The sequence below is a fragment of the Heterodontus francisci genome, chromosome 8 (assembly GCF_036365525.1).
Source record: "Heterodontus francisci isolate sHetFra1 chromosome 8, sHetFra1.hap1, whole genome shotgun sequence".
Taxonomy (NCBI): Eukaryota; Metazoa; Chordata; class Chondrichthyes; order Heterodontiformes; family Heterodontidae; genus Heterodontus; species Heterodontus francisci.
The window spans coordinates 109385843-109410380 of NC_090378.1; the positions used below are offsets into that span (position 1 = coordinate 109385843).

At 43.0% G+C, this 24538-nt stretch overlaps 1 protein-coding gene across 1 annotated transcript in view; it reads left to right on the forward strand.

The window, feature by feature from the left end:
- The window catches only part of imp3 (IMP U3 small nucleolar ribonucleoprotein 3), a 355078-nt gene that overhangs the window by 123757 nt on the left and 206783 nt on the right, over positions 1-24538 (forward strand). The window contains exon 4 of the mRNA XM_068037927.1: positions 7306-7385. Within this exon, the coding sequence (XP_067894028.1) occupies positions 7306-7385 (80 nt within the window). The remainder of the gene's footprint in view (positions 1-7305; positions 7386-24538) is intronic.

Consider the following 24538-nt stretch of genomic DNA (forward strand, 5'->3'; position numbering starts at 1 on the left):
TTGAGAAGGTGGTGGTGAGCTGCCTTTTTGAACCGCTGCAGTCCATGTGATGTTGGTACAGCCACAGTGCTGTTAGGAAGGGAGTTACAGGTTTTGACCCAACAGCAGTGAAGGAACAGCAATTATAGTTCCAAGTCAGGTTGGTGTATGGCTTGGAGGGCAACGTGTAGGTGGTGGTGTTCACATGCGTCTGCTGCCCTTGTCCTTCTACCTGGTAGAGGTCGCAGGTTTGGAAGGTACTGTTGAAGGAGGCTTGGTGAGTTGCTGCAGTGCATCTTGTAGATGATCCACGCTGCTACCACTGAGTGCCAGTGGTGGAGGGAGTGAATGTTTTAGATGGTAGATGGGGTGCCGATCAAACAGGCTGCTTTGTTCTGTTTGGTGTCGAGCATCTTGAGCGTTGTTGGAACTACACTCATCCAGGCAAGTGGAGAGTATTCCATTACACTGCTAACTTATGCCTTGTAGATGGTGGACAGGATTTGGGGCGACAGGAGGTGAGTTACTTGCTGCAGAATTCCCAGCCTCAGACCTGCTCTTGTAGCCACATTATTTATATGGCTGGTCCAGTCCAGTTCAGTTTCTAGTCAGTGGTGACTTCCAGGATGCTGATGGTAGGGGATTCAACAATGGTAATCCCTTTCAGTGTCAAGGGGAGATGGATTAGATTAATGCTCGTTGGAGATGGTCATTGCCTGTGTTGTGTGGATTTCTGTTTTGTATTAAAACTTAAGATTCTGTGATTTTAAAAATTGAAAAGGATGTCAGTGGACATTAAGACAGCTAAAAATAGCTGAACTTCATGGATGTTTTAAAAGGAAGTTCCACCAAAGCTGAACTTGTTAACAAGGACTGGAATGCAGGTAATTTCAAGGAAACCAGCAAGGGGGTTGACCTGTGAGCTACCCTCTTATGACCAGAAAGAATTTATGACTGAGCATGTGACCTGTTTAAGGAAAGTTTTGGTTTTCAGTTTGGAACTTTAAAAAGCCAGTGGGTTTGGACAAAAAACAGTGTTTTGATTTTGACCTGCCTGGAGAGCAGAAGAAGACCCAGAAAAAGTATTACCATTCTGTAAAGGAATCCTGCATATCTTGAGAAGAAACCCTGTATTTCAAATGTGGCAGATTCCTATTGCCTCCTGTCTGTGAAGAATCCCTACATCAAACTGTACTGTTGCCTCCTGCATTTAAGAAATCCAGAATATTGGAAGAAACCTTTTTACTGCTACATTGCTGCTGTAAGACCCAAGAAGATCCTTTTTGCTGCACTCCTGATGGAAGCCCTTATGTGAAGCCTTCTAATGTTGAATTTCGTGGAATGCCTACCCATCACAGACTGTTCATCAACCTCACCTGGAAAGACTTAGAGTGGCATCCAACTATTCGACTTTGGGGCACCTCACCTAACCGAAGAACTTCCTTCCCGATGCAGACTAAGTTTTTTTTTATTCCTTTCATTCCTATGAAACAACTGTAAACCAAAATGCCTTGTTTATCCCGGTTAACCATTTTTTTGGACGTATGTGCGTGTGCATGAGAGCTAGGGAAAATAAGGAGTTTAACTATCTCTATTCATATATAGATTTTTGTCATTATTGGTTAAAACTTGGTTTTATAATAAACGGTTAATTTTGTTGTTGATTTTTAAAAAAAACTGCTTGGTGTGCTTTATTGATATGCTGTGACCTATGGAGAAGTGGGACTGAATTAACAGTGCACTCCTCCTGCCTTGGTCGTAACACCTGGTACTTGTGTGGCACGAATGTAACTTGTCACTTAACAGCCCAAGCCTGAATCTTGTCCAGGGCTTGCTGCATTCGGGCAGGGACTGCCTCCGTATCTGAGAAGTTATGAATGATACAGAACACTGCAATAGTCAGCAAACGTACTCACTGCTGACCTTCTGATGGAGGGAAGGTCATTCATGAAGCTGTTGAAGATGGTTGGGCCTAGTACCCTACCCTGAGGAACTCCTGTAGTGATGTCTTGGGATTGAGATGATTGGCTTCCAACAACTACAAGCATCTTTGTGCTAGATACGACTTCAGTGGAGCATTTTACCCCCATTACTTTTGGCTTCAGTTTTTCAAGGGCTCCTTGATGCCACACTCGGCCAAATGCGGTCTTGATGGCAAAGGCAGTCACTCTCAACTCACATCATCAGCTCTTTTGTCCATGTTTGTCCAATGCTGTCATGAGGTCTGGAGCCGAGTGCCCCAGGCGGAACCCAAATTGAGCAGATTTTGATATCCAAGATCCTGAGGGGTCTTGACAGGGTGGATGTTTCCCCCTGTGGGAGAATCTGGAACTAGGGTCACTGTTTAAAAATAAGGGGTCGCCCATTTAAGACCGAGATGGGGAGAAATTTTTCTCTGAGGGTCTTGAATCTTTGGAATTCTCTTCCTCAAAAGGCGGTAGAAGCAGAGCCTTTGAATATTTTTAAGGCAGTGGTAGATAATGGGCATAGCATCATGGAGAGGGAGACGGGCACCTTCCCAAGATGACAGGTAAGGTCCCCATGGGGCACAATGCGGCATCTGCAATGATGGAGCCATGCTGCTCATAAGGCATATGGTGCATACGCGGGTCTGCATTGTTGGGGAGCTTGCTATGGAGGGAGGGTATGCCTTTGACTCTTGCATGTCTTTTTTTCTGTCATGTAGGTCAGGCTGTGACACAGCAGAGAGCACTGGAATCCACAGTGTCTCCTGCCACCTCTGAAGGGGAGAAAGGAGCCTTAGAGGGTCCTGTGGCACCTCATACTCCTTCACCCTCCGTCAGCACAGACATATGCACCTCGGTGAGTTTTCGTGTGACTTCAGATGTGGGCACAGCACACGTGCACCTGAGCAGCTGATGGAGGCTGTGGCAGCCCAGGCAACTGTCAGTCAGAGGCATATGGCAGGACAAGCCCATGCTGAGACTCAGGTTCATGATGTGCCTCTGGTATCGACAGCTACAAGGGAAATGCTGGAGCTGCAGCGAGAGGTGTGGCAACATCTGGCAGAGGCAATATATGCCCAAACACGGGTGATGGAGATGTCCATTCAAGCCATAAACTCGACATTGTCTCTAACTGGTGCACAAGTGGCCACCTCCATTGACAGATCGGCAGCTGTGATGGACAGCACATCCAGCACAGTTCTGTGTTTCCAGGACTTGTGTGCAGACCTCCATACCCTCGTCCTCACCATGGCTGCAAGGCAGCAGTGGCAAGGTGAGAGGGGGAATAGGGGACTTACAGTCACCACCTGTTCCTCTGGCCTCTCAGGTCAGCAAGGAGACCGGTCTGCCTTGATCGGCGGGTGGGGGGGTGCGTGGTATGCTCTTCTCGGGGTGCTTGGCACCAGTTTCTGTGCTGTCTTGCCAGCTCCACCTACATCCCTGCCAAAAGAAAGTGGCACTGCTTAGGTGCTTTAAGCAAGACAGCCAAAGTCATCCCTAACCACAGGGCAACAAAGCCAGCACACAGCCTCTGCCTCAGCTGACAGCGCAGGGGCAAGCTCATGTAAGCGTACACGTAAGCGAATTAAGAAGTGCACATAGAATCACTGGGTCTCCACTGATGTCCACTTGATTTTGATCACATTGTCACTCTATATAACACATATAAATAAATGTTTGCTGTTAGACATGGACTCCCTCCCTTTCTCCTGCATCAAGGATTTTGCCCTTCGCCGCATCCCAGACTCTATGAAGAGGCTGGACGCGATCGAAGATGCTGCAAGTAGCCAACTCTGGAACCTCAAAAGATCTGGCCTGCGAGAATGTTCAATAAGGCATTGCATCGTTAAGGAAGGAAGGCTGGAAGATGACTACATCAAGGAAGGGCTTTATTGGAAATGATACAAGGGCCATAAAGGATCAAACGAAACGTGAATGTGTAAGGGCATCATGAGCCTCCCTTGGGTGTCGCTCATGTCCTATCTCATGTTGCCCCTGGGGCCCTTCATCTGGTTAAGTGTGCCCATCTTCCCGCTCCACACCATCGTCGTCTGAGAAGACATCCCGCTCATCCCCTTGCTCTTTGTTCATTGGCTCCTGCCTTTGCAGGGCAAGGTTGTGCAGCACATAGCAAGCCATGGTGATATGTGAGAACCTCACTGGGGCATACTGGAGGGCTCCACAAGACAGATCCAGGCAGCAGACCAATGGCCTGTATTATGAAAGTGCTTCTAATTTTTAATATTTTTTTGAGGGCTTGTGGGTTGAAGATTGTGGAGATGAATTCATTTGGGACTGAAGTGATTCCATAGATGCTGGAATTCTTTTTTGTTGAAAAAACTGGTCTTTAGAAAGACTTGAGCTTTCTGTTTAAAACATTTACTGGATGTCATATGTCTTAAGCTAAATAAACAACAAAAGCCTTGGTGACTAGGATGTTATTTAGAGAAGTGACATGTCAAGATTTATGGTGGTCAGGAGTTGGTTTCGTTCTGAGTCAGTTGGGTTTGTGGCATGCTGAGACAAACACCCGGCTCATCTTTTCTCCACCTCTCTGAGAAACCCTGAAGTATCCAGTGTGTGATAGCTGAAATGTTACATGCTGCATTTCTCCTGGAAAGCCTGCCAGATTAATCCTCAATGTCACCTGAAGAGAACTGCTCCAGAAAGATCCCAGTGACGTATTTGGGGTACCAGAATAAAGGGACAACTGATATCATTCCATATCTTCACTTCCTCCTTCAAGAATTAACAAGTATTTGGCCAAAGTATTTTTTGTCTTTTTGTATAAAGGTCTCTAGAGAAAAGGTCTTTACTTTTTCTTTAACCGATGGCTAATTTTAAAAAGGAACTTTCATATTTCAGTCTGTGTGTTAATGCTTTGCATCTTTACTGAATAAATCTTGTTTTATAATAAATAATTTCCTGGTTGGTGTATTTTACTCTGAAATAAAAATAGAATATATAATGGGCCATATCGGTAACTGGGTAAATATTTAAATATATATTGTGACCTGTGGAGAAGTGGAAAGAGAGAAAGAGTGAGCACTCCTTCCGCCTCGGTCATAACACCTGCTCAGTGGTAACTTGCTTTGTCTTGTGGCAGGCATTGTACGTCTCCTCTACATCCATGTGTGGGGTCCTCACAGGAGTCAGCAGTCATGTCCTGAGAGGGTAGTCCCTGTCTCCAAGGATCCACTCCTGAAGCTTGGTGGAAGGGCGGCAAAGTTCTGGCACCTGGGACTGTCTCAAGATATAGGCTTTCTCGCAACTTCCCAGGGAGTGTGGGCAGACCTGCATGATCCTTTTTATGCTGGTCACAGACATATTGTACATTGAGGGAGTGGAAGGCCTTTCTGTTGATGAAGGCTGCGGTTGGTGTTCCAGATCATTGATGACCACATGCATGCAGTCGTTGATACCCTACATGTTGGGGAATCCTGCGATGGCCCCAAAATCAATGGCCCTCTAAGTTTGAGAGTTGAGATCCGTTCTGAAGAGTACATAATCTCCAGCCCTGTCCACTGTGGATCCCTGGAATGATGCGGTGGTGTGGAAGTTCAATGCAATGATGACCTTTAGGGCTGCTGGCATTGCATTCCCACCAAATCTCCTGGGACACAGCTCATTATGCATCATGGCACACATAGCTGTTACGGTCTCCCTGGAGAGGGGGCGTCTTCAGTGGCACTGGCTCTCCGTCATCTGCAGGTAGTTGAGCCTCAACCTGTACGCACTCTGTGGAGGATACCACAGTCTGCATGGGGCAGCTATCTCTTTTTCTCCTGTTTGCCCTTCTACTGTGTCTGTAGGCCGCTGAGGACCCTCATGTGGGCTCATGGGCCATTGCGGTGCCTTTGCAGGTGCCTGGTCCTCCCTGCTGCTCAGGAACACCTCATCTTTAATGGGGTTCCCAAAGCCTGGGTGAATGAGGCCTATGATAAGTGACTGCTCCCTGAAAGGCAATCCTACCCTGCCCCTCTTGATGCCTCCACTTGTGATCTTTGACAATGTGTCACTTGCCCATTGCCATCCTTTTATTGGCCCCCCTTGCAGCGGAGCACACCTTCCTCTCATGCTTGATGCTCAAAGGTGAGCCCTCCATTTGGTGCCCTTCCAGGCCCTCGATGGTTGCCATCCCGATAGCCGCCTCTTCCAGCCAGCCATGCTCTGCTGCCTCTAGGGCGCCTCCTTGAAGGAGCCGAGATTCTGAAGGCCCTTGGGATCTGTGTGCTGTTAATAAAATTGCATCTGCTGAATAAAATCGCTTTCAGTCGGCCTCTAAAGTATCTTAATTACCAGCCCCCTGCGTCGACGTTGGACCTCCGTCCATCCTGATTGCTGCCGTGCCGAAAATCGGGGTGGGACGTCCTGCATCTGACCTACTGTCAGAAGTGTCCTGTCCCAATTTTGTGTCCCTTCATGCCTCCATATCCGTCACTTTGACCCATAAAATTCAGCCTGTTATGCTTCATGCAGGCCATTGTAACATTTCTATGAGGTGCTCTGAGCAAAGTGCTTTCATTGATGTTGAATTCTTTTTGCAGTGAACCTTAATTCTGAACAGTATCAACATGGCCTAGAATGTCAATTAGTACCATTTAGTACCATTCAATTAGAATTATCAATCAGACTGTAAACCTTCATCACTCGGCTGTTATTTAACTGAGACCCAAATGATTTTAAGGGTCCATTTAGTGACTAAGTCGTGTTCAGGATATAAGACCAGGTATGATGCATCACTAAAATTTTTTATTATGCAACAGTAAGCTCCTGGTGAGTATTTTTATTTTTCATAGTCGAGCACCATTGCTTCAGGAATTGTTTGGTCAGCAGTTTTGAAAAAAGATGCAGTAGTAATGTCTGTTGCATAAACCATAATCACTTGTCATCATGAGCTGATGGTATCAGCTCTTATTTGGTGATGCCATCTATGTATGCTTCCAGACTAAGGTCTTTGAACACATTAAATATGGGGAAGACAGTCAGGTACATAAAGGTCTTCACCTGGATTTTCAATTAGGTAGTATTGCGTTGCACATAATTCACTGCACAATTGAATGTAGTTGTGTTTGATGTATCATCAGAAGCTGGAGTGCTGATTGACATATTCTATTGCTCATTTGGAACGAGTTTTCTCAGTTACTAGTCTGTCTTGGTTGGTTAGTATGGCTGCCGGCAAGTATTGTGTAATTTCAGTGCTGAGATTATTGAGAGAACCAGCTTGTACTAGATTTTTTTTTTTGGCTACTTCGCAGCTGTACAAATAAAAGACTGAATTCTTGGTCGTTGATGATTGATGGAGAAGGATGATATTTACTGAGATGCAATTAAAAAAAAAATTGTGTTCTTTTTGCAGGAGACGTCTCCCCACGATTATGGTGAAGCTGCGGATGGCCCAGAGCCTAAAAACAGCAATTACGTTCATTGAGCAAGGCCGTATCCTTTTCAAATATTCCCATGGAGAGATTTTTCCATGTTGCTTCATTTGCATTACAATGGATAACATTTTTTAAAAGTTTTTGAAACCTGCCTATGTGTAGTTAGTGTGTTGCAAACAGTAGGAAAGGAAGAAAGGCAGTGTTTCAATTTTATACCAGTCATGTCCCCAAGCTTGTAATTATTTTCAATTGCGTTCAAGCTGTAGGCTTTTTGTCTCCCTTCATTTTATTGGCTTCCAATTTCAACCCCACTGCTTGCTATAAAGGGTGGAGATGGCTGTGGGATGAGGTGGACTTTGGCAGCTTTCTCTCCTAGCTCCCTTCTCATCCCTCTTAAAATCTTTTTTTTATTGTTGACCCTGCTTTGCCTGCCTAGTGTAAGGTGCTGATCTACCATATAACGTTCAAATTTGTCATCAGGAAATAGGATGGTGACAATTTTGAATTTCAAGTGTTTGAGAATGATAATTGTGGGAGAAGTTGAAGAGTGTCAATTTTCTTGAGGCAATTTTGTGTGTTATGCATGTTATTTTACCATTTAACTTAAATGAGTTTATAAATATAAAAAGGTAACTAGAGAAAGGATTGGCCCACTCAAGGACAAAGGAGGAAAATTATGCGTGGAGTCAGAGAAAATGGGTGAGATTCTAAACGAGTACTTTGCATCGGTATTCACCGAGGAGAGGGACATGACTGATGTTGAGGTTAGGGATAGATGTTTGATTACTCTAGGTCAAGTCGGCATAAGGAGGGAGGAAGTGTTGGGTATTCTAAAAGGCATTAAGGTGGACAAGTCCCCAGGTCCGGATGGGATCTATCCCAGGTTACTGAGGGAAGTGAGAGAGGAAATAGCTGGGGCCTTAACAGATATCTTTGCAGCATCCTTAAACACGGGTGAGGTCCCGGAGGACTGGAGAATTGCTAATGTTGTCCCCTTGTTTAAAAAGGGTAGCAGGGATAATCCAGGTAATTATAGACCGGTGAGCCTGACGTCCGTGGTAGGGAAGCTGCTGGAGAAGATACTGAGGGATAGGATCTATTCCCATTTGGAAGAAAATGGGCTGATCAGTGATTGGCAACATGGTTTTGTGCAGGGAAGGCCATGTCTTACCAACTTAATAGAATTCTTTGAGGAAGTGACAAAGTTGATTGATGAGGGAAGGGCTGTAGATGTCATATACATGGACTTCAGTAAGGCGTTTGATAAGGTTCCCCATGGTAGGCTGATGGAGAAAGTGAAGTCACATGGGGTCCAGGGTGTGCTAGCTAGATGGATAAAGAACTGGCTGGGCAACAGGAGACAGAGTAGCAGTGGAAGGGAGTTTCTCAAAATGGAGACGTGTGACCAGTGGTGTTCCACAGGGATCCGTGCTGGGACCACTGTTGTTTGTGATATACATTAATGATTTGGAGGAAAGTATAGGTGGACTGATTAGCAAATTTGCAGACGACACTAAGATTGGTGGAGTAGCAGATAGTGAAGGGGACTGTCAGAGAATACAGCAGAATATAGATAGATTGGAGAGTTGGGCAGAGAAATGGCAGATGGAGTTCAATCGGGGCAAATGCGAGGTGATGCATTTTGGAAGATCCAATTCAAGAGTGAACTATACAGTAAATGGAAAAGTCCTGGGGAAAATTGATGTACAGAGAGATTTGGGTGTTCAGGTCCATTGTTCCCTGAAGGTGGCAACGCAGGTCAATAGAGTGGTCAAGAAGGCATACGGCATGCTTTCCTTCATCGGACTGGGTATTGAGTACAAGGGTTGGCAGGTCATGTTACAGTTATATAAGACTTTGGTTCGGCCACATTTGGAATACTGCGTGCAGTTCTGGTCGCCACATTAGCAGAAGGATGTAGATGCTTTGGAGAGGATGCAGAGGAAGTTCACCAGGATGTTGCCTGGTATGGAGGGCGCTAGCCATGAAGAGAGGTTGAGTAGATTAGGATTATTTTCATTAGAAAGACGGAGGTTGAGGGGGGACCTGATTGAGGTGTACAAAGTCATGAGAGGTATAGACAGGGTGGATAGCAAGAAGCTTTTTCCCCGAGTGGGGGATTCAATTACTAGGGGTCACGAGTTCAAAGTGAGAGGGGAAAAGTTTAGGGGGGATATGCGTGGAAAGTTCTTTACGCAGAGGGTGGTGGGTGCCTGGAATACGTTGCCAGCGGAGGTGGTAGACGTGGGCACGATAGCGTCTTTTAAGATGTATCTAGACAGATACATGAATGGGCAGGAAGCAAAGAGATACAGATCCTTAGAAAATAGGCGACAGGATTAGATAGAGGCTCTGGATCGGCGCAGGCTTGGAGGGCCGAAGGGCCTGTTCCTGTGCTGTAATTTTCTTTGTTCTATTCCAACAGTTGAATTTCCTGTGGTAAGACAGGTGATGAACCATTTTGTAAGGGCAAAGTATGCAATGTTATGCACAGTGCGTTATTCTGTTAAAGTTGCAATTGTATTAGATGGCCTGTACCTTTTTAAGTCTGTAAAGCCGCCTTCCTGCAATTGTGCACGTTTCTGAAGTTAATTACAACCAGAAAGGGTATTTTCCCTGTTTCTGGAGAAACTTCTCAATGATAATTTACTCTTCCCCTTTTATACCATTTTATGTGTGGCATTGAAATTTGCATGTGTAACAGATAAAATATAATAGATGCGTCTTAAAATATACGCATGTGGCTGTGTGCATATACACACTCAGTGGAAAGGTACTGAATGTATTGAGCTTTCCCAGAATTCCCATAACGTGCAGGTGCAAAAACCTGTTAGGAAAAGCCCAGCTTCATTTTGGGTTTTTATAAACAGGGACACATACAGGCAGTAAATTGATGGTGAATTTGTAGAAAGCATTGCTTCATTTATGTAGAAAGGACTTGAAATCCATAGAGAGCACACTGTGTTGATTCACCAGGAAGATTCTAGGCATCGGAAATTGTAGTTATGTTGCCATCAATCACCTTCATGTGTGTAAAAGTTTACCAAAGTCTATGAAGAAAATTTTGAGTGCTGTTCGTCCTCTTTCCATATCTCTTTTTCCAAAGAGCTGATTGACCATGGGAACTGTGCAGTTGTTCATTTATTTAACAAGGACCAATCATATGGCACAATCTGAAAGGGCAGCAGCTGTGTTTGATTTGGGCTCTCTCTCACTTCCAGTTCCAAGTGCTCATTTTACCCTTGCATTGTGGCTGGTGAATTTTCTCCCCCCCCACCCCCCCCCTTCCCCCCCACAAATCCAAGTGTTTAGTATTTTCTATTCTGTGGTACTTGTCCTTCCTCTGCCAACTCTCCCTCAGTGCTGCTGAACCTCTCCCCTCCTTCCGCCTCTCCCCTTGTCCAATGTTCTCTGTCAATTCCTTCCCAAGGCCTTAACCCCCTTTCTCACTCCCACCACAGTTCATCTTTACCCACATCCCAGAGACAGCCTGTCCCCACCAGATCTCCAGACTGTTAACTTGTCATCTTTCTATGTACTTAAGCATTTAACAAGAGTAAGAAATTGATCACATGAATAATGAATCAGGTTTGAGGATCATACATGGAGAGAAAGAAAGAAAAAGGAAACTGAACATACAGACAGGCAGAAAGAGTAAGAAAACATGCTCACAACTACAGGCAACACAATGAGAAAAATGTATGTGAACCGTACAGATAGAAAAAAGCAACACAAAGGGAAACAATTTTTTGTGAACCATACTGAAATATCAAATTGAAAATACTCAATGACTGTAAAGCAGGTGTAGAAGTAGTTTTTAAAAGTGTTATTTTTCAGAAGTCAGTATCTCTATTTAATCCCATGTTATACAAGGGCAAGTTAGAAAGCCTAATTGGTTACCTAACTAACTTACCTAACTTTAACTAACAGAACATACGAATTCAATGCTGTATCTCAAAAAAAAAGGAGCAGGAGTAGGCGATTCGGCCCTTCGAGCCTGCTCCGCCATTCAATAAGTTCATGGCTGAACTGATTGCTCCACATTTCCACCTACCCCCGATAATTTTTCACCCCCTTGCTTATCAACAATCTATCAACCTCTGCCTTAAAAATATTCAAAAGTGAACAGTTTCTTGGAAGCCCTTGTGAACAGTTCATTCTGGTTATGCAATCAAACAGTTTCTGTCTTGGTTGCACTGATCCTGCATTTCGAAGAGAGACATTTGTCTTATTTGCCAGAAAATGGTGATAAAGCACTTAGTAAAGCTTAGACAGCTGGATAAGATCAGATTTACATAGAGCAGAGTTACCATATTACACTGCAGCTTACGGCGAGATTGCATGAAAGCCACCAGCTTCAGTTTAACCAATCGTTGGCTGCACAGCTGCTGTAGGCTGAGGATTTTCATGAGGAAAGTTGCTTAATTGGGACATTTTTTTGTTGCTCATTTTCACACTTTTTATCAAACCTTTTTGTTCCAGCTCTATATTGGTTTTACTCTGCCTCTGTCTACCTCTGTGCCTCTTGCTCTTGTCCGCTGCCGACCTTTGGCTATGACAGAAGGAAGCACTGAAGTTGTTTAAAATTAGATGCAGTGACAACAATGAACTTTGGGCAATTATTTTTCACTTGCAAAAGAGAAATAGTCCTAATATTTTTAATTCTTCAATTTATTTTCTTTTTCATGGTAATGAGTCGGCTGCACAACATAAGATGAATCCTTGAAGCAGTCCAGCCATACACCCCCATGAACACTTGAATTGCAGTGACAGTTAAGGCTGTGTCTCTAAAATTACCAGTCTATTGATTTTAAAATAAGCTTTCATACTGGAATGTTAGGAGGAGATATTGGAGGTTTGTACATTTCTCCAAATTTACTTAATTGCATTTCAAATTGTGAATTTACAGTTTTCATAGAGTTTCTGTAAATGTTCTATGACCTGCCAAGTGCATTCAATATTCACAGTCCCTGTTATCTTCAGTCATCCCAGGCTTCCTTGAGACTTCTCTGGAAACTTGTGATGCTTTCATTGTTAGATACATTGTTTGGCCATGTGTTTCTGAATGCTGTGACTTCTCTGAGGCATATGACAATTTGTCTCATCATCGAGTTAACAATAGTTTTTTTTATTGAGGTTTACCAGGACCTTCTCATTTGACTCTGACATGCAACATGACCCCTCCATTGGTATATGTATATAAAAAATACATGCATATATATGTTTTTGTTATATATATTTTATATACATACATGTGTACGCGCACACACACGAGATCCCTTTATAGCTGGATTGAAAGCATGGTGCATGAGTTTTTATTGGTAAAAATTTGACCTCACCTACATTGATTTCTGAGTGTGGCCAGCACCAGAGAAACTTGTTCAGTATCATTCTGTGAAGTGTCATGTTCAATGTTATTCATAGGGTTGTTTTTTTATTTGAGCTAACCATTCCTTTTTCCCTATTGGAGTGTTATTTCTTGCTGTATTGTAGATTCCTGGTTTGTGATCTGTTTGTCCAGTGGCAGCCATGGTGATGATGTTTCAATATTACCCAAAGCTTTTACTTGTTCTCCTAATAATTTATCTTCTTTTGCCCCAACCCACTGCTGGCACTGACTCTAGTGTGCACCTGGCTCTAAGGGCAATGGCAGCATTCCATTATCTCACCTAGGTAACAATTCTTGAATCATGAACCTAGAAAGTAAGAGATGGCTGCTGACTCAATCCTGGACACCATTCCAGCCAAACCTGACCCTGGTTCTGCGTGGATGTTCGCACGTGTGCACTTGAAAGTGTCATGGCTAGCATAACGGGCACAAGTTTGAGTTCAGAGGATGTAGAAACCATTTGCTGCACTCCAAATGATAGCCTTGGCTAAGCTTAGATAATGAAGCACCAACTGAATCTGAAACAACTGGTTTCAAATGCTGATTGACCTTGATGTCATAAATTTGCCCATTAAGCCTCTGAGGAAGTTTCATTTCTTTGACGTCTAGGCAAAGTAAGTGCTATACAGTGACTCTTTCCTCTGCCGCCACCCTGCCCCCCACCCCCCACAACTTCTCTCCTGCTTTGTACTTTTCATTTGTGTGCTGGTTACACTTGGCTGCACTGTAAAACATGGAGCTTTGATCTTAGTTGGAATCAAAATGCAGGGGCCAGTTGCCAGTGTTTATTTGCTGGGACCGATGGCCTTGACCTGCTGGCAGTTTCATAAACCTTTGTATTGATAGGTTTCTGATGCTGTTGGTTTCATGTAGGTTAGGTAAAGTTGAGGAATGCAGCTGATGGAGGGAGAAGGAACGTAAGAACATAAGAAATAGGAGCAGGAGTAGGCCATTCAGCTCCTCAAGCCTGTCCCGCCATTCAGTAAGATCATGGCTGATCTGTCCCAGGCCTCAACTCCTCCTTCTGGCCTGCTCCACATAACCCTCGACTCCGAGATTTCAAAAATCTATCTACCTCCTCCTTTAATACAATTGGTGACCTAGCCTCCACAACTCATTGAGGTAGAGAATTCCAGAGATTCACCACCCTCTGAGAGAAGAAATTCCTTCGCATCTCAATTTTAAATGTGTGACCCCCTTATTCTGTAACTATGTCCCCTAGTTCAAGATTCTCCCACTTGTGGAAACATATTTTCACCATCTACCCTGTCAAGCCATCTTAAAATCTTATATGCTTCAATAAGATCACCTCTCATTCTTGTAAACTCCAATGAATAAAGGCCTAACCTGTATAGCCGTTCTTGATAAGACAACCCCTTCATCCCAGGAATCAGCCTAGTGAATCTTTTCTGAACTGTCTCCAATGCCAGTATATCCTCCCTTAAATGTGGGGACCAAAACTTTACGCAGTACTCCAGGTGCAGCCTCACCAACACCCTATACAGTTGTAACAAGACTTCCCTATTTTTAAACTCTAACCCCCGAGCAATAAAGGCCAAAATTCCATTTGCCTTCCTAATTACTTGCTGCACCTGCATGCTAACTTTTTGTTTCATGCACAAGCACACCCAGATCCCTCTGTGCTGCAGTATTTTGTAGTCTTTCTCCATCTAAATAATCATCTGCCTTTTTATTCTTCCTCCCAAAGTGGATGACCTCACGCTTTCCCACATTGAACTGCATCTGCTAAGTTTTTGCCCGCTCACTTAACCTATCTATATCCCTTTGCAGATTCTTTGTGTCCTCATCACAACATGCCTTCCCACCTGTTTTTGTATCATCAGCAAATTTGGATACACTTCACTCTATCTCTTCCTCCAAGTCATTAATAGTAAATAGCTGAGGCCCTAGGACTGATCCTTGTGGTACCCCACGAGTTACGGCCTTCCAACCTGAAAAAGAGCCATTAATCCCGACTCTCTGCCTTCTGTGTTAGCCAGTCCTCAATCCATGCCAACACATTACCCCCAATACCCTGAGCTCTTATTTTGTGTAATAACCTTTTATGTGGCACCTTATCGAACGCCTTCTGAAAATCCAAATACACTACATCTACCGGTTCCCCTTTATCCACTCTGCTTGTTATACCCTCAAAGAACTCGAACAAATTTGTCAATAATGATTTCCCTTTCGTAAAACCATGTTGACTCTGTTTGATTGCGTTATGTTTTTCTAAATGTCCTGCTATTTCCTCCTTCATAATGGACTCTAGCATTTTCCAAAGTGACTGTTGCTGTTCTGTTATATTCCTGTAAGAGTGCCTTTAATTGTTCATGCATTGGTCTTGCCCATGCCAGCACAAATGAAAGATGTGCAACCACCATTTTTTATTTCTTAAAATGACCTCTTTAGGCATAATCCAAGACATTTACAACTGTCTTTGTTGGTTTCAATTACTCCCCAATCAAGTAGCAATGCCACATGGACATCCTCTTTGCCTTTTTTCTTTACTGATATTCTTGGGACATTGCTACTGATGTGCAATATTTAACTGATTCAAGTCCAATCAAGTCTAATGCAGTTAACAAAAAGCTAAGCATTCTAGTTAAGTTATACTCTTCATTCTGGTTAAGATGACTTTTTTTAAAAAAAGGCTTTTATTCTGTGGTGTCCTTCAAAGAATTGGGGGATGATGTCTGTGAAAGAATGCTTGGATACCCTCCATCTATTCTTGACAAACGAGCGGGGCAACAAAGTGCTTTGGCATGGGCCAGAAGGGATAAATTGGAGTAGGTATCAATTCAGACTCCACTTGTATTCCCAAGGTTATTTACAAGGACTACTGATGGATCTGGTTAGATTGGGTAAGGAATATTGGGGAGAATGAATCAATGATGTTTGTATGTTTGTATGATAAAATGTAACTATATATCCATAACTATTTCCACAAAATAATTTGAAAAGCTGTTAACATGTCGAGTTGCTTTCACAAAACAAATTGATATTGTACAGGTGCTCCTTTGGTTAATATTTTGCTTTTTCTTAGTTCATGGTACAGGTTATAAAATCAGTTGTTTTGTGTTGTCCACGTAACAATAGTTGCTAATGGAGTAAAAAAAGTAAGTTATTCAGATTCTGCGATGTGATGAGGTGCTATATAAATTCAGGTATTTATATACAAATAATTTATGTAACATTTTGGAGCTTCCGGGTTTGCACCAGCCATTTACATTACAGGTTTATGGCATGTTTATGGCATGTTAGAGTAGTACAGCCTTTTTTTTGGTAGTCATGTAAAGGCACCTGTAAAGAAAAAAACTGTTGATAGTAAATGAGCTCTGAAAAACATGTAGTTGCAACTATTGGAAGCAAAACCCCTTGTGTAAGTTGTAGCTTTGTTGCTGTCTTAGGATTGCATTCTGTCCATAGAGATATTTTTGATTCTTTTAGGCTGAGAAAAATGATGCCAGATCACAGGCTGTGTTACAGTGTAGTAGCATTTTATTTTAGTATTGCCTCTGCTTTCTTCAGAAGTTTCTGCCTCTAGTAATTTGGCTTTGTAGGTGCTGATTGTTCTGATTTTCATTTGCAAATTTTTGTATGACACTGAATTACTATCTGGATTGTAATCCCTGCCTAACATTCTCCCCCACCTTCTAGGCCAAAAGAACTAAAGCCAATTGTTGTATGGCACCTGCTAACCCAGCTGAAAGCAGCTACCTCAGCACAGACTGGCTATCAAACCTGGGACATTTCTGGACTCTGTGGTTCAGGATCATATCTGGTGCATTCACTCATGAAGCCAGCTGGGGCCTTGTAAGAAAATCCTTGTCACACAATGTTCTTCAAATCTCTAAATTTTATTCTTTAACATTGAAAACATTCTTGGCAAATGTTTTCTCATTTGTCCTGCATGAAATTCACCTTTAGTGGCACACTGTGAATGCTTCAACTGTTCATTTTAATCATAGCCCTAGCTGAAAAGAACAAGGGAGTCTTGTTCTATGGTTCCTCTTTGGCAATATCCAGGTGAATGATCTGCTTTGAAAGCACATTTTTTCCCCTTGAGTTATTGTCCTGTTTATACAACATATACGCATACTGAATTCCCCTGCAATTGCCCTGCAGTAATCACATTGTAAAATCCTTCAGTATGCTTCAGTAAACAACATAAAGTCCTATGCTAAACTGCCAGCCTTGAGCCTGCAAAGTACTCATGAAAAATGCAACTATGAACAGCAGGCAGGTTTCCCCTCTTTGACCCTGCAAGTATGCGTGTGAGTGTAGACTTCTGGTAAGCACCAAATTGGGCAAGGCTCTCATGGTCAAATAAACTGCCAACACTCTGAGCCTAAACATTAGTAGAGAACTTATGCGAGGCACAGGAGGGCACCTGGCACTTGAGAGACCACACCCTGATAGAATGCAGGAGTAGGCCATTCAACCCATCGAGTCTGCTCTGCCACTCAGTTAGGTCATGGCTGATCATCAACCCCAACTCCACTAGCCCATGGTATCCCTTGACGTCATTAGTATCTAGATATCTATCGATTTCTGTCTTGAACATGCTCAATGAGTGAGCTTCCACAGCCCTCTGGGGTACAGATTCCAAAGGCTCTTGCAAAAAGAAATCCTCAAGCTGCATCTATAACCGTCACCCTGTGGAGTAGATAACATACTTTAGGGATCCCAGCAAGTAGACTTTGCTGACCAGCATTCTAGCAATGAGATTTGTTAGAATGTTGGTTTGTCCAATAAATGCTGTATTCAATTGAGTCGTAGTGCCCACTCTATGTATGTTGACAAATTCATGGAAATAAGTAGTTTTGTAGGTTGGACTTGGTCAGAAAATAAGAATGAAAGTAAGATGGACTTGCCATGGAATGAGGTAGTTCAGATCTGATGATGTAGGAGATGTAATGTTACTTCAGTGCTGTACACCAGGAACCATTTTAATTTGTTGTTTTGGACCTCTCTTTATTGGTCAATGAATTGATTACTGAATATTTCATCCTGAAATGGGTGGACAGAGGAAAAGCATTTTCAACCAGAATAAAATATTTACATGCTGTTTCATTTAAAAAAATTTAAAAAATGTTTTATAAAAATAATTCCTGGTGAGTGTTGCCCTGTGTGAGGATTGATGAGTTTAGAGGATATTTTCACCCCCAAAAGTAGAACTGCAAGAAAAGGTCTCCTGAAACAACTTTCTCCTGCCTCCTCCACCCTCATCTCCAACAACAACGCTGCAAAGAGCTAATGGACTTCTTTGCCACTATGATTGAGACCATCTGTTCAGCTGCCTCTTCTGGCCAACCCCCACCATTCTCCTTGCTCATCAAGCTCAACCTCCTCCTTGTCCAAGTCCTAAACCTGCCCCAGCTCATCTGCTGAAATTCTCATCTTGTTACTTCCAGGTTTGGCTATTCACTGCTCTTCTAAGCTGCTTCCCATGTTTCTTCCTCCATAAACTGGAGTTCATCCAAATCTTTGCTTGTTTCCTGACCTGCATCAAATTCCTCTCATCCATCACCCCTGTGTTTGCTGAATTTTTGGCTTTAGATTTTTAACTCCCTTTATGGCCTTCCCCCTCCTTATATCTGGCATCTTCTCCAGCCCTACAAACCTCTCAGAACTCGGCATTCCTCCAACTCTGACCTCTTGTGAATCCCTCACATGTTTTGCCCCAGCAGTGACTGCCGTGCTTGCAAGTGTCTAGGCCCTAAGCCCTGGAATTCTCTGCCTCTGCACCTTCTTAGTCATTGAAAATCCACCTCTGACCATGCTTTTAGTTTCCCCTCTTGATATCTTTTCCTGTGGCTCACTGCGAATTTTTGTCTGCTGCTTCTTGGTGCGCCTTGGGTTTTTATTCCTATGTTAAAGGCAGTGTATAAATGCTAGTTCTTGTAGTCGTCATCATCATTGTTGTCAAGATTGTTGACTCAAAGCCACAGACAACTCCTTTGTCACTGAGGCACAAGGCTGTGACTGAAGTAAGAGCAACATACTTCTCAGATATCCAGCAGATGCTCTAACTAACACAAAGGAGGTGATCTGGTCTCTCACTCATAGTACTGCTAAATGCCTTAGGATTCATTGGCAAGTTCACAAAAGCAGCAATCAGGCCTCATAATCAGTCCTTATTGTTATCCGTATAAAACTTGTTAGTGTCAGCATTCCAGTTAAAACTTCCTGTATGAAATACTACTTCATCTAATCATTGTAATGTTCCAAATTTCTTTCAGGAATGTTGTGGTAAAATAGTCTTATCCTGAAATATTTGCTTATTTTGGGGGAAGTTATACTCCGTCACATCTGTGGAATTAAATTTCTTGCCACCAAAAATGAGATCTTGTGAATTGACGGGCTGTATTTCATGACTTTGCTGTTGGGAGCAGATCAAGGTACGGATGAGTTAATGGTAAAACCCATATTGGTCCTGGCAGCCTCCCAAATCTTTGCACAGAAGTCATGGAGGGAGGATCATCATCAAATCTGTGCCATAGAGTGCCCATTGTCACAGTTCCACCAGCACTCATTTGCCAAAATTGTGTTAAATTTGTAGATTGCTTGTAGTATGTGTTGCATTTCTGTAGTATTTCGGATTGTTTTGAACTCTCCTATCCGCGTGCCAAACTGCGTAAGCAGCATGTGATAGACAGAGCTAAGTGATCCCATAACCAACGGATCAGATCGAAGCTCTGCAGTCCTGCCACATCCAACCGTGAATGTTGGTGGACAATTAAACAACTAACTGGAGGAGGTGGCTCCACAAATATCCCCATCCTCAATGATGGGGGAGCCCAGCACATTAGTGCGAATTTTCAGGCTGAAGCATTTGCAACAATCTTCAGCCAGAAGTGCCGAGTTGCTGATCCATCTCGGCCTCCTCCTGAAGTCCCCAGCATCACAGATGCCAGACTTGAGCCAATTCGATTCACTCCGCGTGATATTAAGAAACGACTGAAGGCCCTGACAATATTCCGGCAATAATACTGAAGACCTGTGCTCCAGAACTTGCCGTGCCCCTCGCCAAGCTGTTCCAGTACAGCTATAATGCTGGCATCTACCCTGCAATGTGGAAAATTGCCCAGGTATGTCCTGTACACAAAAAGCAGGACACGTCCAACCCGACCAATTACTGCCCCATCAGCCTACTCTCAATCATCAGTAAAGTAATGGAAGGTGTCATCAACAGTGCCATCAAGCGGCACTTGCTTAGCAATAACCTGCTCAGTGATGCTCAGTTTGGGTTCCACCAGGGCCACTCAGCTCCTGACCTCATTACAACCTTGGTTCAAACATGGACAAAAGGGCTGAATTCAAGAGGTGAGGTGAGAGTGACTGCCCTTGACATCAAGGCAGCATTTGACCGAGTATGGCATCAAGGAGCCCTAGCAAAACTGAGGTCGATGGGAATCTGGGAAAACCCTCCGCTGGCTGGAATCATACCTAGCGCAAAGGAAGATGGTTGTGGTTGTTGGAGGTCAATCATCTGAGCTCCAGGACATCACTGCAGGAGTTCCTCAGGGTAGTGACCTAGGCCCAACCATCTTCAGCTGCTTCATCAATGACCTTTCAATCATAAGGTCAGAAGTGGGGTTGTTCACTGATGATTGCACAATGTTCAGCACCATTCGCAACTCCTCAGATACTGAAGCAGTCCATGTAGAAATGCAGCAAGACCTGGACAATATCCAGGCTTGGGCTGATAAGTGGCAAGTAATATTCGCGCCACACAAGTGCCAGGCAATGACCATCTCCAACAAGACAGAATCTAACCATCTCCCCATGCCATTCAATGGCATTACCATCGCTGAATCCCCCACTATCAACATCCTAGGGGCTACCATTGACCAGAAACTGAACTGGAGTAGCCATATAAATACCATGGCTACAAGAGCAGGTCAGAGGCTAGGAATCCTGAGGCGAATAACTCACCTCCTGACTCTTCAAAGCCTGTCCACCACCTACAATGCACAAGTCAGGAGTGTGATGGAATACTCTCCACTTGCGTGGATGGGTGCAGCTCCAACAACACTCAAGAAGCTAGACACCATCCAGGACAAAGCAGCCCGCTTGATTGGCACCCCATCTACAAACATTCACTCCCTCGACCACCGACGCACAGTGGCAGCAGTGTGTACCATCTACAAGATGCACTGCAGCAATGCACCAAGGCTCATTAGACAGAACCTTCCAAACCCGTGACCTCTACCAACTGGAAGGACAAGGGCAGCAAATACATGGGAACACCACCACCTGCAAGTTCGCTCCCAAGTCACACACCATCCTGACTTGGAACTATATCGCTGTTCCTTCACTGTCGCTGGGTCAAAATCCTGGAACTCCCTTCCTAACAGCACTGTGGGTATACCTACACCAAATGGACTGCAGATGTTCAAGAAGGCAGCTCACCACCACCTTCTCAAGGGCAATTAGGGATGGGCAATAAATGCTGGCCTGGCCAGCGACGCCCAGATCCCATGAATGAATAAAAAAAAATTCTGATACAGGAAGGAATTTTAGTCATTCTTCACCTGTGGTCTCTTGGTGGGTATTCCAAGTCTGTCTGTCTCTTCCTCTTGCAATATGAAGACTCTCTTAAATCATAGAGAGCTTTGTGCTGTGCAGTAGTAGCTCTGATGAGATCACCTTGTAGTGGATGCTTGCTGAGCTGTGGGAACTTGGTCCTTTGCTCCCGAGCTAAAGGCCTGCAAGGCCTTTGACAAAGGAAACTGGTGCATCGGTATCCTGAGAGGTTGGTGTCATCCTGGTGTTTAGAAAGCCTCCAGCCTATCCTGCTCATGTGTCCTAGGCCCCCTATATCAATGAAATATCAAATCAATACATAGTACTTAGCTCAAAATCAGTGTTTAAATAATAAAATATGGAGGGGGCTCAGCAATGTTTAGGTGAATATATAAGGAAGTGGTCAATGTGTGGACATTGTGAAGTATTTAATTAACATCTATTTGTCAATTGTAAGTCAGCCTTTTTGGGTTAAAAGCAGCTAAATCTTAAAATGATTTGAACTTGCAAGTGCTAAAATCTTCCTTTTTCAACCTGCCTTAACTTTTACAGAGCTTGTATTTGCTATTGTTGGTAAAACACCCTTCAAAGGAATTATATAACACTTTGTCTCCCTGCAGAAGTTCAAACTGAATTTCAGAGTATGCAGGGCAAGTATTAACAAGTCTTGAATAAGATGCAGGTGAGAGCAATGGTCATGGGTTCACACAGCAAGGCTGAATGAAACTTTAATCCTAAATATGTGCATGTAAATAAATAATTCACTGGTTATTCAGGGGTTGCAGTTTTACTTTTACAGAACAAATAAAAAGAACTTGCTCTTGCAGCACTTTTCGCATCCATGACCTATCCCAAACTGCTTTACAGTTAGTCATTGTTGTTATGTAGGCAAAGCATAGCTGTCAATTTGCGCACAGCAAGGCCCCACAAACAGCAAGCAAGAAAAATGATCAGTTAATCTGTATTAATTCTGTTGCTTGAAGTTGCAATGTTGGCCAGGACACCAGCATGATTCTTTGCTGCTCTATGATATCCCACGGGATTTTTTTTTACATCCATCAGAACGGATAGATGGAGCCTCTGTTTTTAATACTTACGTGAAAGATAGTACTTCCAGCAATGTTGCACAGTCTCAGAACTGTACTGAAGTGCTAGTGTAGATAAGTATGTTTATAAATTTCTTGCTTTGGGGGAAGAAAACATGGGATTTGTAAACCACCTTGCCTTAATCGGCCTCGAACAAATTATTCCAAACTTCTACCACTTTTGGGTAAAGTCTGAAAAATGTCAACTAATAAGCAGAGTTAAGGCAGAAATTATTTACTTTTTTGGAGTATTTATGACACTGCATCAGTGAAACAATTTTTAAAATGTGTACTGAATAATATGTTTTCCTTGCTCTGAGATTTTGTCTGCACTTAATACCTGTTTTGTTTCACAATTTACCAATATATAGTATCATGAGTCATTGTTTTCTATGGGAATTAACTGCTTTCAACACGATTAAAAGATTAACTCACTGCAGTCGAAGCAATATTTGAGCTGTTTTTAGTGTGTATATTGCATCACTGTTGCAGTCTGCATCTCAGCATATGTATCTCCCAACTGCAAACATGACCTATTTCCCCAGAGTTCTATCATATGGAGACTGAAGTGGCACTGTTCCAGCAGGGAAGATTGCCAGATCTAGACAAGTAGCCACGAACCTTCCAAATTTCTTGGTCTAGCTCCTGTTTTTCTCTTTCACTAACATGACAGCCAGGCGATTTTGGATCTGGATTCATGCGTCATCTGATCAAACCTCTTTTTTTTTTCTTGGGAATGTAATTCAATCATATTCTGAACCTCTGAAATCTGCTTCAGTTTATGAATCTGTCTAGGGCAATGTTTTCACTTTTAAATCGCTGTTTGTCTCCTTCAGTAGCAGTTGAAAGTTTATATTCCTCCTTTACCCCCTTCTCCGAAAATGAAGTATTCCTTTGGCTTTGAAATCAGTTAAGTGACATCCTCTCTGGTTTCTGTTGTTGAACTAGTAACTTAATTGTGTCAGGAAAAGTATGAACCATCTCATTCTTTCATTTGTGCGTGTCTTTCTATTTTGCAGTCCGCGTTTTAATTTTGTTTCCTAATGGCCTGACTGACATTGGTAACTTGCTATGTGGCTGAGACTTATTCATGTTTACTTTTTGTATATAAATGCATGTTGTTGCTTAATATATTAGCATGTCATGCACCTCACCAACAACTTGTATTTATATGGCGTCTTTAATGCTGAAAAATGTCCCAAACTGCTTCACGTGACCAGAAAATGAGTAAAAATGGGGCTGAACCAAAGGAAATATTCAGAGGGTGACCAAAAGCTTGGCCAAAGAGATGTGTTTGAAGGAGGGTGATGCAGGTGGAAAGGAAGATGAAGTGGCAATGGTGTTACGGGTGGGAACTCTGGAGCATGGGGCTAGGTAGCAGAAAGCACAGCTTCCAATGGTGGATGAGGGAGGGCTGGGGATACACGATTACTTAACTGAAATTGATTAGCAACATTATGGCATTGCTTTCTCTTCAGCTTAACACAGGTCACGTATACAACTCACAAAACAATATTTAAATAATTTTTTAAAATCTTGAGAAACTTGCCAAAATCAAAAATGAAGCAGAGCAAGTATTTTGCAAGTTTCGAGTGGAGAATTGTGGGCAAATGAGTTTTTGAAGCAGAAGGGAACTTGTAGGCAGTCCCTTGATCAACCCTGTTTTTATAAAAATTAAGCTAGTTGTTCTTAAACTTCCTCCATTACAGCTCTGTCTTCATCATTTTTGCCAGAAGAATGGAGTAGACAAAATAGCAGGAGGGAATGCCATGGAAATACTTTTTGTAGTGTTTTGGTACTGGTGCCAGTGAGATGAATATGTTTAAGAGACCGTGGCCTATTTTCATTATTGCTTGTCTCCATTGAGTATTTTGCTATGTTCTTAGAAAATTTGGACCAGTCTGTGCCTGACATTGGATGAAGCCAGAGCTCCACAGGTTTGCCTAGTGAACCTGGCCATTTCTCTGCGTAACTGTTTTTAATAATACCTGGCATTTATCCAGATATAGGTTTACCACTTGCAGTAACTGAGTCTGGAGTTGCCTTCTATTTTTTATGATCTGTCATTTGATAAGATTTACCAAGTTTGGGTAAAAAGAAATGCCATTCTTGTCGATACAGGTGGTGGGGAGTAGGTAATGGGATGAAATATTGCCAATTTAAGATAATGCCTCCCCTATATAGACTGTTAAAGAAAACCACTGG